At 34.8% G+C, this 17,883-nt stretch overlaps 1 protein-coding gene across 5 annotated transcripts in view; it reads left to right on the top strand.

The window, feature by feature from the left end:
- Window positions 1–17,883, top strand: part of HLTF (helicase like transcription factor) — a 63,399-nt gene that overhangs the window by 25,002 nt on the left and 20,514 nt on the right. For 2 of the 5 annotated variants that reach the window (XM_028504077.2, XM_028504069.2), the window contains exons 9-17: window positions 832–907; window positions 2,262–2,355; window positions 4,740–4,819; window positions 4,903–4,947; window positions 6,749–6,838; window positions 10,424–10,518; window positions 15,186–15,329; window positions 16,212–16,350; window positions 16,986–17,121. In XM_028504077.2, coding sequence (XP_028359878.1) covers window positions 832–907; window positions 2,262–2,355; window positions 4,740–4,819; window positions 4,903–4,947; window positions 6,749–6,838; window positions 10,424–10,518; window positions 15,186–15,329; window positions 16,212–16,350; window positions 16,986–17,121 — 899 coding nt within the window. The remainder of the gene's footprint in view (window positions 1–831; window positions 908–2,261; window positions 2,356–4,739; window positions 4,820–4,902; window positions 4,948–6,748; window positions 6,839–10,423; window positions 10,519–15,185; window positions 15,330–16,211; window positions 16,351–16,985; window positions 17,122–17,883) is intronic. The other 3 variants (XM_028504086.2, XM_036017900.1, XM_036017898.1) reach the window with 2 other exon arrangements.

Raw genomic sequence — 17,883 nt, 5'->3', positions numbered from 1 at the left:
TTACATTTTGGAATTTTTTAATACCATTAGAAGGGAATGGATCTTCTTCCAGGCACATTTTTACTGAATCTTGACTAAAATTATATCTTATTAGCCCTAATTTTCTGCACAGATTACCTGTATTTCTTCCTATCAATCCTCCTCTCCACACTGAGGTTTTAATTTACAATATGACAATATCACCTAGCTTTCTTTTTAAACTGAAAGAATTAATTTAATTAAACCCCATTTTATTTGTCATTTCTACCTACAGATTCAAGAAATAGAAGTATGATGAGAGGAACCCTTCTTTGCTAGACTCAGTTAAAAATATTTTCACAAGAAAGTATAAAGTTTTGCTTTCATAGAAGCTTTCATAGTCATGTGTATATACACATCAATGCATTTTGAAATGAAAGGGTACACATGAAGGAAAAAGGAAAGGGTCAGGCTGACAGGCAATGGCAGCCTTATTAAAGAACTATGATTTACTGTAGGGACTATTGCTTTGAAAGTTTGTAGTCTGAGAATTCCTTTCAGTTCTAAAGTACTCCCATTTTATGAATGTTTCTCATAGTAACTGATATTCCGTTTATAATCAACGTCTGCTTTTTGTCTTCCCTTTGAAAGGTAAAGACCAACTAGTTTTATTTTTGAGATACCTGTCAAAAAATCGGTTATCAATTTGTGTAGTTTTCCTTTTTACTTAATGCACCTACCCGTTTACTCCAGGATGGGGTAAGAATTTACATAGTCTTTATTATGAAAAATAAAGCAATATAAAATAGGGAGCTTTTAAACTTATTTAAAACTGACAGCAGTACTTTGTAAGAAATATGCCTTCTCGTCCAGGAATGTAATGTTAGCGATGAATCTGTGAAACTTGGAGGAAACAATACCAGTGGGAATACAGATGGACTAATCACAGGTAAACTTTAATTTTGAATATGACTCCATATATTATTGAGATTTTTCTAATTTAATTATGTAATTCCAGTTCTGGCTTGTACTATACAAAAACTTCAGATCTCTTTTTCTAAAGAATTTCATGAGTACTGGTAGTCAGGAAAAATTCCATCAAGGAGGTAATGATGGAATTGGGTGGTAGTACACCAGTCAGAGAACTGAAGAACATTTCTGCCTGAGAAAAATATCCTGTGAAAGACAGTAATAAAGCAAAACAAAACCCAAACCATACAGCATATTTTGTTCTGGGACCTCAGAGTAATTTATGGTATTTATAATGTTATGTGCATGGATAGCAGCAGACAAGGAAAGAAAGGTAGGTTAGAAATGAATTCTGAAGTCAGAGGAGAAATAAAGAGATCTCCGGACTTATCACTTATACGGCTGGATTTAGCAATCACTTCACAAAATTAACTTCTCAAGATTGGTTAGAGCAGAACAAAGTATTTTGAAGTAAGTATAGTAAATGAAAAATTGGAAATTCAACTGTGTGCTAGGACTTTGTACTTTTGAATGTTTGAGCTAGGAGAGAAAAATAGAAAAATAGTTGGAAAGGGATGCAGAATTGAGGGATTTTTAGAGTCTTTTTTTTTTTAGTTCAAGAAAGAAATCTATGGATAGGAAGATTTTAGATACAATGGAGAGAATAATTTGTAGGTCTTTGGGAGGAAGTGAGATCAAGGGAATAGGTAGATTAATTAGCATTAGATGGAAAATGTGGTTCAGGGAAAATGTAGATAATTGAGGGAGTGAAAAGGTGGAAAAACTGGGAGTTTATAGAAGATGACATCTGATTTTCTTTAGAAAGTAAAGCAGGTCATCTGCTGGGAGTATAAAGACAAGAATCTAGGCAGAGAATCCAATGTAGATCTTTCTGGTGAGTAGGCAGGGAGAGACTGTGTGGTACATAAAAGATTTGTTAAGTGACACAAGGTGACAGCTGAGACTTGAAAATGTTAATTTGTAATTTCATCTACTTATTGTTAATTTTTTTTTGTTAGCTGTCAGCTGCCTTGGTACAGCAGGAAATTCAGCCAGTGTGGGGATTGGTTGGATGACTACAGGGAAAGAATGGGTACAAAAAATTGAAGATACTTTTTAGTGAGAAAACAGTAGAATAGGAAACAAATAGAGTAGATGGCTAATTGAAAAAGCAGGAATGAAGATACTATGAAAGTTGTAATTCAACAAAAAAGTAACAAAAACAAGAAAAAGAAAGTTTTACTATTGAGTTGGAAAACCAGAGTTTTAGGAAGGATACTGCTAGTCTAAGCATTTACTAATATTTTGTATATTTGTTCTTTTCTTTGCAATAGAAGGATCTACGAGTAGTGGAGAACCCAGTATTTCAGATGTCAAGGGAAAGAATAAGTATCCCAAGTCAGAATCGTCTAGCTCCCGTTCCAAGAGGTAAAACTCTTATGTTTTTTTAAAAAAATATTTCATTTATTTTATTTTTAGCGGAGAATGGAGGGAAAAAGGGAGAGAAACATCAATGTGTATTTAATCTCATAATTTTAAACACCATCTTGTTACAGAATGGACCTGTGCAGGGGGACAAAATACTATTACCAAATGGACCCCCTTTCTCCCGGGGTCCCCCTGTTTTAGGTTTGCCTTGCCCGCCACCAGGGAATTGCAGCTCTTAATTTCAGAGATTGGTGGAAAGGAAAGGAAAAGAATTATTTATTCAAAAGTTATACAAACTTAAAAGTAGTGACTTAATGTCTTCATTGAGATCCCGAAGTCCCTTAGAATACCCACAGATGCACACAGTCCTTCCTTCCCACCTTTGCCCAGTCTGGGGTACTGTATCTCAGGAAAAGAAATAGAAGTCTGTGGCTTAGGTAGCTCCTTGTTCCTCCCAGTAATCTGTACTTAGCTGGCAGGCCTCCCTTGGTTCCCAGAACCATCAGCTGTGTTGCTGCTGTGATCTCCAGTTCTTAATCCAAAACCCATGTGGCACCTTCTCTTGGCCCATCAGCAAGAGTTCTTTCACCCCTTTCCTTCCTGCAGTGTCTCTCCTTCATTCTTCCAAATGGCTAAGAGAGAGCTCTGCATTGCTGCTACATCTTGCTTTCCAGCTTCCCAAGCTGTGTGGCAAAGGGAGCCCCAAAGCCACGTGGTTCTCCCTCTCTCACCAAAGCTGCATGGCTCCCCTTTCTCGGCAAAGCCACGTGGTCCCTCTTCTTTCTGCAAGCTCTCATGCAGGCACTGTAATGGGTGGGAGGTTTATTATGGTTTGATTGTATGTAATATACTTATTTAAACCCTTTCTTCATTTTTTATATATGGGAGAGAGCTATAACCATTATATCTGAGTTATATTGTTCTCTTAAATACATTCTTTTACTTGAAAATGACAAAAATCACCATGAATTGGGCAGGTAGACAGTTCTCCTTTTACATGTGAAGAAAAACATTGATATATAAAATAAGTGAATTGGTAATTTTTAATCACCTGCTTTCTAACACTTTTTTCCTGTTTCATTCATGTAGGAACTAAGATCTAGCTTCTGTGTGTTTTGTTTTTGTTAAGACTTTACAGTGTTTTCTTTATGAACTTCAGGAGATGAAAACTGACATATTTATTGGATGGCCTGACAGAAGCGCTCTTTGCTCATCTCTGTACTTTCTCACTTTTACTTTTAGTGAAAATAAGACATGGTAAAGTCATTTGTGAAAAGTATTATATTAATGTACACTAGAGGTAATATTTGAATAAAACACATAATGCCCCTCTGATTTCAACTTGATTCTGTTAACTTTATAAATTTTATTTACCCTCTGAAGTAGATCTAAATACTTGGCTTTTGTTATATTGTATTTATTGTACACCATCAATATCTGCTGTGTAACCTCAAATCTGTTAGCTCTTTAACCAACAGAAATCTCAAAACTGGGGCTCTGTTAATGGTTTTCTATCATTAAAACCTGCCTGTGCCAAGCACAGAATCAGGACTCATCAGTTTTCCTCTCATCTTAATACTAAATCTGACAGCTGTGAGCTGACCATGAAACTGGTTAATAGACCAGATACAATTGAAGGGCATAAAAATAATAATAGTGATGATGAAGACATGGGAAAAACTAAAACTAAAAACTAACAACCAACACACGTATGACATCTAACACGTATATACTTACTATGCAATAGGCACTATTTTAGGGGATTTATTTGTACTAACATATTTTATCCAGTGAAGTGGATTATATCTTTATTTTTCAAATGAAGAAACTGAGGCATAAAAGACTATTAGATATCTTACCTGAAGTCACATAGCAAGTAAGTGGCAGAATGGAGATGGAATCTGTGTAATCTGACTCTAGAGCCCATTGTTCTTAGGCATCTAAATACTGTACTATACTTTTTCTCTACAAAATTTCCAGTATTTTGCATTGTGAAAGAATTATATTTTTGCCTCTTAGGTGCTATTTCTTTGTATTGGAAGTGTTTGATAAGAGTGATTTATTTTTTTTGTACTGGTTTTATATAAGTGTTTTAATTTAATTGAGCTCAGTGTTGAAATTATTATTTTAGAATGGTTTTATTTTACTTTTTCAAAATTAATAATAGCGGTACTGCATTTGGTATAGTAAATATCTAGTTATGAAAGCAAAATACTTTTAGCAAATTTGACTTTCATTTATCAAATAAAAAGTTTCATGTGAATTTTGTGCAAAATATAAGTAAGGGAAATACAAGAAATCATTGTGTTGTATTTAGTAAGCATGTTTTTATTTAAAATCATTTGTTTTGGGTTGATGAAAAATTTACATACACTTATTTTTAGAAGAAAAACTGCTGTCCAGTATATTGAAAGCAGCGATTCAGAAGAGATTGAAACTAGTGAATTGCCACAGAAAATGAGAGGTAATAAAAAATGGATTTGATTTGATCTGTGTTTTATATTCTGATTTCCTTCTGTGAGCATTTTTATATTTGGTTGTTTGTAGGCAAACTGAAAAATGCACAATCAGAGACAAAAAGCAGAGTAAAAGGTATGTATGTACATCTCACTATCTATAATCTACACTTAAAAATTATTAAAGAAAAACCTTATTGATTTGTATCTCTCAGGCTTTGGAATTCTTTAGTAGTGGGTCTTAAACTTGGCTGACTACAATTTACATTTTAACTATTCATGGAACATACAAGGGGCATTAAATGAATGAGGTAAGCAAGCTGAAAAATTAGTTTCAAAATAAAATATTTAAATCAGTTTTAAACAAAACAAAATGATTTTTTACTACTTATAAAGTGTCTTCAATAAAACCTTATTCATACCTTTCTAAATTATAATTTCAAAAAATATGTTCTTGGAAATTATTATTTACGTTGTCCTACAAATGTAAGAATAAACTGAATATCTTTACTTTTTCCTTTGTTTTTAAAACATATGCTTTATTTTCTTTTCCTCTAATTCAGATCATATTGTATTCCTAATTAGTTGATAAATTGTATTACATTTAGAAAGTAACTCATCACCATTGACTGATTTGAAAATTTGGCATCCTTATCATTAGAAGTCAAACACCTGTTTCCTTGAAAGAATTCTCCTTCCTCCTGGGAGGTGAATCACTTTGTATATGGCTGCCTCTAATTTCACATCTCTCCCTGAGGAAAAGCATCAGTTTATGACGAATGACTGCATTCCTTCTCTCAGCTGGAAGAATATGATTCGTGTCAGAAGAGGCAAATTTTTTTTTACCAGACATTATTTTTTTTTAAGTTATGAATTGTTTATTTTTGGAATTTTCCATTTACTCTTTTTGGACCATGGTTGACCAAGGGTAACAGAAACAGTGGAAAGTGAACCTGTGGATAAGGGGACTGCTGTATAGTTATTTAGCATGTACTATATGCTAAGCAAAACAGTGGGAAGGATACTATGTATGAGACAGTTTCTTCCCTGAGGAGCTGACAAGCTTGCTGAGGAGTCACATGTATGAAATAGTTAAAATAGCAACAAAAGATACAGACTAAATGCTGTGGGAATTAAGACATATGGGCCATTATGGGTTGGAGCAATCAGGGAAGGCTTCTTGAAAGAGTTCATAAACTCTTTCATTAAGTGTTCATAAACATTTACTGAGCACTAACTGAATCCTAGCTCTGAGGACAGATACACAATTCAAGGTCCTTGCCCTCATGAAGCTGATATTCTAATGGGAAGAGATGGAAACAGTATGTCAGGTAGTGATGAGTGCCATATTTAAAAGCAAAGGGTGAGGAGACAGATGTGGAGGAGGGCAACAAGACTGTAGCAGAGACCAGAGCAAAGAGACTAAGGGGTGTGGTCAGGGAGGGGTGGATTTTGATAGCTGTGAGAGGTTATCAGTTACTCTTTGGGCCTAAGTAGGAACCTCAGAAAACTGACACATCCTGTCCTTACCTGCATATTCAAACCACTGAGAAATTCTTGAGAGTACAGTATAAGAAAAAAGAATGGCAACTTTCTACATCAGGCTATTCCCTGAACGTGGGAAGGGAAACCGGACCCTACTCTTTTAAAACCCATACCTCCACTGGTACCTTGATGAACCTGTTGGGATCCCACCCTCCTACTTCCCCAAAAGTCACTTCCAGAAGCCCAAGGCCCACAATTCTGAAGATTCAGCTTCTGCCCTTAGCAGAACCTGCCTTTTACCAGACATTATTTTATTCTTTTTAAAATAATATAAGCTCTTAAGGTAGTGTGGAAGTGGTGTTCTGTTATCTGTCCTCAGAAAGTACCTGTACCCAAGCACAGGAGAGAATTAGTTTTCAAATATCTTAATGATTTTGTGGTTTTTACTTCAGCAGGATCTTCTAAGATTGAAGAAGATGCAGAGTTTGCATGTGCGCTTACTTCATCTACTTCTTCGACAAAAAAGAAAATGTTGAAAAAAGGTGAGTAAATCTGCTGGGGGTTTTTTATTCCCCTCCCCCATTTTTTTAGTTTTGCATATTCTCATATTTCTCTGGTTCCAATTTTGTATCTTGGGCAAAATCATAAAACCACATTTACCTATCATTTGGAGCACTTATCTCAATGTTCCACTTATTGTGTGATCTCTTACTATGACTCAGTTATCTCTGTTGGATGTCTCTGCTGACAGCAGATCTGAGTCTGGTTTGGCTCATTGCTATTTCTCTAGCACTATCACAGCACTAGAGGACCAACAAATGAAGTTCTGTCTTGTTGCAAAAAGGCTTCTGGGAATAATACATGGATTAAAACCTTACATAGTATTTCATTAACTGGCAGCATCTGTCATAGTTCTCTCCCTAACTCCATTTTTTCCTGCCTTCAGGTTAAGAGCCTCACTTTTTTAAAATTTTCAGTGAAAAAAAATTTAATGACAATGAAGTTATCAAACCATATTATAAGAAGTTTAGAAAGTAGAGAAAAGAAAAAATACACAATCCCATTTTTTAAAAATTGTGTTTCAATGTGTTTTCTGTCTGTTACCTTTTTCTATTCTAATTATTTTAGTTAGGCCAAAAATCAATGAGAGGTGTTCCCTTATCTGAGTAGCAGGGATATTTCTTGTAGTGAAGGCACAGAGCCGTTTATGGCTGCTTTAAAACGTAATTTAATTTGGATTAACTTAAATTATAATAAAGATTTACTTCTTGGTATAAGTAGAATTTGCTTTTCACTTCAGAATATTAGTAATTTTTATTGTAATTTTGTATTTCGTAATTGATAGGAAAACAACACTGCTTAGGAGTCTAAATATTTGAGATGGAAAGAGGGTTAAAGAGATTTGGGACAAGTTATGTGTCTGTACCTTACTTTCTTCTATTTTACATGTTGGAGATATGACAGATAAAATTATACTTTTGTGGAACTTATGCCTAATGATGGAGAAAACATAAAATTAATGAATACATAGTTATAGATAGTAAGTGCTATGAAAAATATAAAAGAGGATGGTGAAATAAAGATTGACTGGAGGAGCCTGTTTAAGAAGGTGATGTTTGAATTTCACTTTTTTTGCATGTAGCTGTCCAGCTCTCCCAACACCATTTGTTGAAGAGGCTATTTTTGCTCCGTTTTATGCTGCTGCCCCCTTTGTCAAATATTAATTGACCGTAGAGACTTGGGTTTATTTCTGGGCTTTTTATTCTGTCCCATTGGTCTATATCTCTTATGCCAGTACCAGGCTGTTTTGATTACAGTGGCCTTGTAATACAGTTTGATATTAGGTATTGTGATCCCTCCTGCTTTTCATCTCTTTCTCAAAATTGCTGCAGCTATTCAGGGTCATTTATGGTTCCATATAAATTTTTGAAGTGTTCTATATCTGTGAAATACTGTGCCATTGGTATTTTAATAGGTATTGCGTTGAATCTATAAATTGCTTTAATGGATCAAAAAACTATGGTACGTTTACACAATGGAATTTTATGCAGCAGAAAGAAAGAAGGATCTCCTACCTTTTGCGGCAGCATGGATGGAACTGGAGAGCATTATGCTAAGTGAAATAAGCCAGGCGGTGAAAGACAAATACCATATGATCTCACCATTAACAGGAACCTAATCAACAAAATGAACAAGCAAGCAAAGTATAGCCAAAGACACTGAAATTGAGAACAGGCTGACGGTGACCAGAGGGAAAAGGAGAAGGGATAACGAGGAAAAAGGGTGGAGGGTTTACAGGAAGAATTCTAAAGGACACATGGACAATAACAAGGGGGGGCTGGAAACAGGGAAGGGAGGTGGAGAGGACTGGGGTGCTGGGGAGGCATGGGGGGGGGAAAGGCAGAAAACTACTTGAACAACAATAAAAAAAAGGTAATGTTTGAATTAATAAAATGATGAAAAAGCTAACTTTTGATCTAAGAATCAAATAATTAGGAATAGAAAATGTTGGCATTTCAGATAGATTATTTTTGATGCTAATTTTAGAAATTTTAAGAAATACTGAGCTTTCAGTTGAGGTAAGATTAAGATCGAATTAAAGTTCACACAAAAAGTTCCTTTCTGTTGAAGACACATAGCTGTAATACAGGAGATAAACTTAAAAAATCATAGCTGTGATAAAACCAAAATAAACATTTTTTTGGAAGAGAAACAGCATAGAAACAAAAATTAATGAGTGGAGGAGACAGAAGCCATATATTGTGGTAAGACACAAAAAAGCATAGGAAAAAAATGAATTCAACATTTAAAATTCTGATGCATCAAAAGCCACTATAAACATTGAAAAATTTTAAAGCTGAAAGAGTTATTTGTGATAAGTATAACTTAGAAAGGATTAATATGTAGAATATGTAAAGAACCCTCTACAAGTCAATTATAAAAAGACAATACAATAGGGGAATAGCCATTAAGAATATAAATGTGCAGCCCTGGCTGGCATAGCTCAGTGGATTGAGTGGGGGCTGTGAACCAAAGTGTGGAAGGTTCGATTCCCAGTCAGGGTGCATGCCTGGTTGCAGGCCATGACCTCCAGCAACTGCATGTTGATGTTTCTCTCTCTCTCTTTCTCCCTCCCTTCCCTCTCTAAAAATAAATAAATAAAATCTTTAAAAAAGAATATAAATGTGCAATTCTTGAAAAGAAAACCAAGATAACCAATAAACATAGGAAAATATATACAGACGCAGTCATTGAGGAAATGCAAATTAGAGGAACAGTAAGATACAGTCTCACCCATCATATTTACAAACATTTTAAAATCTCAGTGCAGCAACAGGAACTGTTGTGCACTGTAGATGGGAGTGGAAATTACCATGGAGAGCAACTAGACCAAATATAATGCAGCTGATGGATAGACCACTTAGAACTGTATAGATTTGTACAAGGAGACATAAAAAAATAGTTTTCATTGATGCATTATTTTAGTGAAATGTTGGAAATAATGTAAATACTGTTGCATAGGGGAAGGGAAAATAAAATTGGAGGGTGTCTTTCCAAAAGCTGCCTGAGTGTCCTCACAATGTGGTGGCTGGCTTACCGTAGAGGGAGTGATCAGAATGACAGTGAAATACAGAGCATCTAAGGGAGGGAAGCTGCATTTTTATAACTTAATCTCAGAAGTGACATATCCTATTGGTCACACAGATCAACCCTAGTAGAGAGTGTGGGATGGGACTCTATAAGGTTGTGTCTATCAGGCAGTTGATTACCATTGGGGCTAGCCTTGGCATCTGGCCACCACATTAACAATACAAATGTTTCTATTAGTGAATAACTTAATATCAGTAGACATTCCAAACTTCCTCCTGTGCTTCCTTCCAATCATAATCCTCTGCCTCCCCTTATGAATAGTCACTATGTAGATATTTAGTTGTTTAAAGTGGCAAGGTTAAAATGTAGTTGCTGTTACTTCATCATAGCTAGAAACAGAAGTCCACCTGCTTCATTTTAGTTCTTCCTAATTTCTTTCTTCATGGAGGCACTTCAGTGTCATTTCTTCATTGACTTCACACATATTTGTGAAAAAAAAAAAACCACCATCTGTGTCACTGATTTTTTTCTTTCAGGAGTATCTGCAGTGGAGGGTTCAAAAAAAACTGATGTAGAGAGACCAAGAACAACACTGATCATCTGTCCACTTTCTGTGTTAAGCAACTGGATTGTAAGTTCACAGCCTTTTAAAAATGTGAAATTTATATGTGTCTTATATGATAAAAAGTTTCTGTTAAAGTGTCATACATTGAGAGAAATATGTTTGTTTATCACTTTATATTTAAGTTCAAATAATTGTTAGGTGAATTGGAGATACTGTCAAATCAAAGCAATTAAAGAAAAAAATTTTAATCCTCACAGAGGATGTTATTTTCATTACTTTGAGAGAGAGAGAGAATGAGAAAGAAACATCAGTCAGTAATCTGTTGTATGCCCCACAACTGGGGACTGAACCCACAACCTGGATATGTGCCCTGACTGGGACTTGAACCCATGTGACCTTTCGATCTATGGAGGTGCTCCAACCAACTGAACTCTGACCAGGGCTCAAAGCAATTTTTCTTTGAAGGTTTATAGTAGGAATTGAAGGTTTATAGTAGGAAAAAAAAATCATCAGTTGCTATAATAAGATTTGTTCTTCTGCTTGTCATTTCTGTTCCCCAAAGTTGGACATCTGTATAATTTAACATCATATTTATTGTTGGAACCTCTAAGAATTCCACTAACAACTTTTGTAACAGCTTGTAACAGTCAGTGAGTTCCTAAGTGCTCAATTTTTTCCTAAATTCTTTTTATAGATTTTTTCATTTAATCCTCACAACTACTCTCATTTTCCAGGTACCCATATTGAATCACAGAGAAATTAAGTAATTTGCCTAAGGTCATCCAGCTAATAAATGATGGAACAAGGACATGGTCTCCAACATTCTGACTCTAGAGCCTGTGCTTTTAAGGCTACCCGCCAGAAAATGTGTTGTTTGTTTGTTTGTTTTCCTCCCAGATTGCATTGGAATGGAACTTCTTTATGTGTTTATATGTAAGGAACAGCTTGGTTATGTTTCCTTTCCAGTTTGAGCTTCATACTGCACGTTACAATGAAATAGTGACTCTCTTAGAAGCACTGTGAACATAAAGACCACTGAATGTGAACTTCCATTGTTGTCACCTCCAAGATTATCTGCCTTTCTGCTAATCTTTCCTCCTCTAGGCTGAGTGGGGGAAGAGGTCCTACTCTTTGTGGGACCATACCTTAGTCTACACATTAGATTCCATCTTTTCCAGCCTTTGCATTTTATTTGTTATTTTTCCACTTGCCTTGTTATTCACCCTGTTCCCACTGGCTCTTTTTTGAAACATACTCAGATCTTTTTCATTTCTAAATACTTTCTTGGGATTATCTCACATTTAAATTGCTACTCTGCTACTTTCTTTCACTATCATACCTCTTGGGATTTAATCTCCATTTAGTGCTTTTGCTTACTAACTTCTTCACTCATTGTAATCTGGTTTCTTCCACTAATTCTGTCAATTGGATTGGGAAAGAGTAGTAGTTATTGTTTAATTGTCAACTTTTGTGGTGTTAACTTCTTGACTTTTATGTAGCTTGCTTTCTGACTTATCTTTTTATTGTTGTACTTACTATTATTATTTTTTTAATTAGACCTTCTCCTGATTAGGGCACTGTTTTTCTTCTTGGGACTGGAATGACTTTCAGTCCTCTCCTGCTCTCTTTTAATTCCAACAAAATGGTACTCTTTCTTTTGATGTGTGGTCCATCGTGGGAAAGAGAGTCTGTAGGTATTTGAATGGAAGTTTCAGGGTGAAGTTTAAAGTATTAATGGAGGTTTAAACAACAGGACTGATCCTTTTAAGGGCGTGGGGTACAGTTACATATTTTAGAAATGAGTACTCAATGTTTTATTATAATTTTATATTTGGAAAACATCAAAACATTCAGAAATGTAAACTTGAGAAAGGAAAGCTTGGCAAAATCTAGCCTACTGAGTTTATGGAAAAACTGATTTTTGAAGGAATGAGGGATGGTTGGACATCGAGGGATTTCTGGACAAGAGATAGAATTTTATATCTCAACAATCTTTTCTTTTCCTGGTCCCCAAGTAAATGACCTGGCACCCTAGTGAGCAGGCCAGAACTACCCTATTTCCACTTATTTGTCTTCAAATATGGGCAAGAATTCAGTTAAAGAAGTAAGATACCAATCTCCCTTCCATCACTTTCTCGATATTAAGATCAGTAATTTATACTCCCAGTGTAAAATGAAATAATAATACCTACTTCATTCACTCATATGTACACATGGGCATATAACTTAGCACGGTTAACTAGAAACTCAATATTTTCGTTATTTTTCTCCAGGCAATTTTTTTCTATTTCAAGTTTAAGCCTTTCACAAAGGTTTAAATGTTCTGTTACATTTCAAGGCAATTCCACGGATTCAGTTTTCTCACACTGCATTCATTCCCCTTTCCTTTTCCACCAGATTTCTTGCTAACATTTTCTGCCTTTTCACCTTTACTCTTTCATGTTTAATCCCCTCTTCTTTTTGCCTTTACTGTTTCAGGTTTCATTCTCTTTTCAAGCCCAGGGTAGTAGGGTTTTTGTTCTCACCCTCTAAGAAACTTTCTGAAGGCCTTCAGTGACCTCGCTGTTGCCAAATCTTGTGAGTTCTATTTTTCCTTCCCTCTGCCCTGAGTTTGTTTCTATGTTACTGCTTTTGGTTGTATCATATTTTGTAAGACATCCTTAAACCTTTTTAAAAAGATTTTATTTATTTATTTTTAGAGAAAGGAGAAGGGAGGAAGAAAGGGAGAGAAACATGAATGTGTGGTTGCCTCTGGTGCACCCCCAGCTGGGGACTTGGAAGGCAACCCATGCATTTGCCCCGACTGGCCATTAACCCTTTTTGTAAAGACAGGGGATGAACATAAATTAATAACTTTAAAATTGGCCTTGAATTTCTTCTTGAAACTTTGATATTCTTTGACCTGTCCCCAAATTTTGTTTTCTATTTTCATCCTGCTGACCACTGTTTTTCTTCACCTCTATTTTTCTCCCATGGTTCCTATTTAGTTTGCCTTTTCTACCCTCTTAAAGTGTGGTATTATGTATTATGAAAAAAATTTTTTCTTTTGTTGATTCTAGAGAGAGAGGGAGGGAGGGAGAAAGAGGGAGAGAATCATTGATGTGAGAGAGAAGCATGGATAGGTTGATTCTCACGTGTGTCCCATCTGGGAGCTGAACCCGCAACCTGGGGGCATGTACCCTGACTGGAATCAATCATCGAACTGGCAACCTTTCAGATTAAGGGAGGACAGCCAACTGAGCCACACCCTTCAGGGCCATTGTGAAAATTTTTAATGAGATCTTTATTTACTCATCAAGATTCAAGAATTTCAAAATTTGCTTTATTTTTTATATGTTTTGCTAGGATATTTTGAATCATATCCCAGTCATCATATTTCCCAGTTAAAGTATAACTTGCTCTTTAAACATTGGTGTTCTCTAGGCTCTATTTTCTCATTGCACATGTTTTTCTTAGAAAACCTTACTTCTGTAGCTTCATGTACCATGTGCTGAAAACTTTAAAGTCCGTATCTACACTTGTAATGTAGGCCAAGATTTAAATTTTCCTAGTATACTTCTCTAGTCAGATACTCTGTAGTGACTCAAAATTTTAAATGTCTAAAATATCATTCTCATCTTTATACCTTCTTTCTCCATTTTAAACTTCCCTATAGCTTGAGCACACAGTTCTTTTAGACAGTCATTTTAAGTAAGAGCTTTTTTGTCTTCTCTTTTATGAAGATACTCCATATTTAATTAGTCTTCAAGTCCCATAAGTTCCTTCTGAGTGTCTTTCTCTGACACTTGCTCTTTCCATTCTGTTCTCATGCCATTTTGGTGCAGGGGTGTCCAACTCATGACCTGAAGGCTGCATGCAGTCCAGAATGGCTATGAATGTGACCCAACACAAAATCGTAAATTTACTTAAAACCTTTTTTTGCTCATCAGGTTTTGTTAGTGTTTGTGTGTTTAATGTGTGGCCCAAGACAACTCTTCTTTCAGTGTGGCCCAGAGACGCCAAAAGTTCGGATACCCCTGCAACCTTCATTGTCTCTTACCTAAATGGTTTCCCAGCTATTTCTTCTTGGTGTCTTCGGTCTTTATTCTAATCACAGTTGTTTTGTTTCTTGCTCAGACTCACCCACATGTATTCTTTTCATGTTAAGAAAAAAAAACAAAACTCAAGTTTTATAAATTGGTCATGTCCTCAGGGAGGGCAGGGACCAGTTCTTATCTTTCTTTTTAGCTATGCTACCCTTTGCTTAATACATGCACATAGTAGGCCTGTATTAATGAAAGTGGTTACTGTGCTTTGATCTTTGCCTTATATCTTGAAAATATTGGTTGCTGTTTTTTTGATGTTTAATTTTGATATTTTTAAGTCTAATGAGTAACTGGAAGCTTTAAAGATCCTGTGTGTTAAAATACTAAATTTTTAAAAAACTAATTACTGTTTTAAAGAAGCATTGTTGTTTTTTCCTATTAAAAATGAAGTGGCTGCACATTGGTGGGCCTGGGTAAAATTTATATAATGTTTACTATTATAGTAGACATGCCAGTTTTCCTGACAATAAAATAATACTTAGTATCATTATGATTGTTGCGATTATAGTTTATGTTGCAGGAAACCTGCTTTTATGTAATCTTAGTGGTGTGATTTGTGACAGGACAACCAGGGCAGTACTTGTTATATACATATTAAACCTGATACTAATCTGCTTATTATTCAAAATATTTCCAATTTTCTTTTAGGATCAGTTTGGACAACATATAAAATCAGATGTGCACTTGAATTTTTATGTTTATTATGGTCCCGATCGTATTAGAGACCCAGCTTTGCTTTCAAAACAGGATATTGTTTTGACTACATACAATATTTTAACTCATGACTATGGAGTAAGTATGCTGATACTCAGAGATTTTTAGTTTAATTTAAAAAACTGTGCTTCAGTTTTCTAAAGTGTTCTAAAATTTAGGCTTTATACTCTCCCTTTTTTCTTTCTAAATACTTAAGAATATGTAGGAAATTGTGTTTTAATATTTTGCAAAAAAAGGTTGGACTTTCTTTAGATAGTGTAGGAACACTTTCCATTTAGAACACTGGAATTTAAAATTCTAAATTAGAATTGTAACTAGGTATATATAAAAATTTGTAAATGAATTCTGTGTTTTCAGTATTGTAGAATATTGTTTGCTATCACAGTGACTTGATTGTCTCAGTTTAAAAATAAGCTTTTTTGTAGCTGAAATTCATGAGTTTCCTAATTTATTTTAGAAGTCAATTGTTGTTTGTCTATAATTCCAGTTGTTAAGTTAAAATATTTTTTCAAAATACCTTATTGCCAAAATTTCAGTTTTCTGATAAGAACATTTACTCTACATAAAAGAAGGTAGTTATGTTATATTCAAATAATCTTTATAACTGGTAATTTTTATATCATCACTATCTTTTAATCTGAGAAGCTCAGCATATTGAAGCAAGGTCACAGCAGAGAGCTAGACTACCTGAGTTTAAATGCTAGCTCTGCCACTTCCTAGCTGTTAATTTGAGCAACATACTTCATACCTTGGTTCTTCAATTTTCTCATCAGTAAAAAAAGGAGTAATAATACTTCATAATTTGCGAACATTCAATAATTAAATGTGTGTAGTGCTTAAAGCAGTACCAACCATGTATTAAGTTGATATTGAGAATAATAACTCATATTACTTATCAAATTATATAAAATACTATTTTACTTTTCTTTGTTTTTAATTCATATGAAACATTTATTTCAGATGAAAGGTGATAGTCCATTACATAACATAAGGTGGCTAAGAGTGATCCTGGATGAAGGACATGCTATACGGAATCCAAATGCTCAGCAGACTAAAGCTGTACTTTATTTAGAAGCGGAAAGAAGATGGGTATTGACAGGTACTGATAACATTATACTTCAAAAATATTAATTCCCAAGTATGTATCATTAAGTAAGTTAGGTAACTTTATAAACTTCAAGTGGGTATAAAGACTGTTCCAAAATTAATGATGGAAGTCATTTAATAAAAGATTTTGACTTGTTCTTTCTAATTGCTCATGATATAGCAATATTTAAATTGTAGTTAATTTGTGGGACAACTGCTTGCCTTATTCTTGAACTCTGGAGATTCATTACACTCTAATCCTTCAGTCAGAATCTTGATTTCTCTACTTCCCACCTTGGAGTCCGTTTGCTTTACCCGAAGATGAGGAAGAGAATGTAAATTAGTTTAGTCCTTGCTGGTGCTGTTGATTTAGAAATCAAATAAGCAAATGTTCTTGATAAGAAGAAAGTTGAGTTTACTGGTCTACAGCCTTTTTCTTTGTTAGTATGGCAAGTGAGAGCTAAAAATTAGAGTAAAACTATATTTTGAGATTGTGTGTATGTCTAACAAGGAATTATAGTCACAGCTTGCTAGTGGGTGTGCCTGGTACAGTGTGCCCATTTTCAGCTATTTCCTTGGTTCAGCTAGATGGCTTTACTGATTGGATAGTCTTGTTATAGAATTGTAACAATTTCCTGTTATTTTTAGGTACTCCAATTCAGAATTCTTTAAAGGACTTGTGGTCTCTTCTTTCCTTTTTAAAACTGAAACCATTTCTTGATAGAGAGTGGTGGCATAGAACAATCCAGCGCCCTGTCACAATGGGAGATGAAGGAGGACTTAGGTAAGTAATTTCATGGTAACTGATTAATATTAGCTACAAATAACTGTTAGCAGTTTCTACTTTTATTACTACTTCAACTTGGCTATTGACTTTCCTCTTCAAAATGTGTTTACAGTTTCATGCCTTTGGCTCTCAGAACCTAGTGATTCTTGTTTGGGAGGACTACCTCTAAAATACAAAACCTCCCTTCCCATGATTTTAGTCAAACAGAAAGAAAAGGCAGAGCTTTATGATCTTTGTATGTTGCTATTTTCCCCGAGACCACCATTAATAGATGAAGTAGTGACAGGAAAAACTTTATATGCTTTATATAGCTTTATATAATGTTAGTTGAATGATGGAATGACATGTAGTGGCATCAACAAGAGTTTTACAAGAGAATGTTGTTTCTGGTGGAGACAGATAGAAGTTGAGAACATAAAATTCAGCTTGGTTATAGCCATTTTGCAAGGTACCAGACTAATGTATTTGAAGTTTTTTGCCTAGAATAATTGGTTTTGAAACAGAGGGTTTCGGTTTCATTATAAAGTTGTGAAATTATCTAAAAAGATAGCAGCTAGCATTATAAAAGAAAATGAAATAGAGTAGAAAATTTAAGGAAAAAGCAGATTGCGTCACACATAGAATTTGTGAAATGTTTGTTTCTGTTGTATGTGTATGAAATTTGTATATATGTTTTCTGCGTGGAGTAAAGTGTGTTTCTTACTGTGCATTTTAGTGAAAAGGGTTCAAAACTCACTAACCAAATTTGTAATACTGTCT

Source organism: Phyllostomus discolor, chromosome 2, assembly GCF_004126475.2.
Source record: "Phyllostomus discolor isolate MPI-MPIP mPhyDis1 chromosome 2, mPhyDis1.pri.v3, whole genome shotgun sequence".
NCBI lineage: Eukaryota > Metazoa > Chordata > Mammalia > Chiroptera > Phyllostomidae > Phyllostomus > Phyllostomus discolor.
Note: the sequence above shows the minus strand (reverse complement) of the source record. Positions and strands in the feature narration are given on the sequence as shown.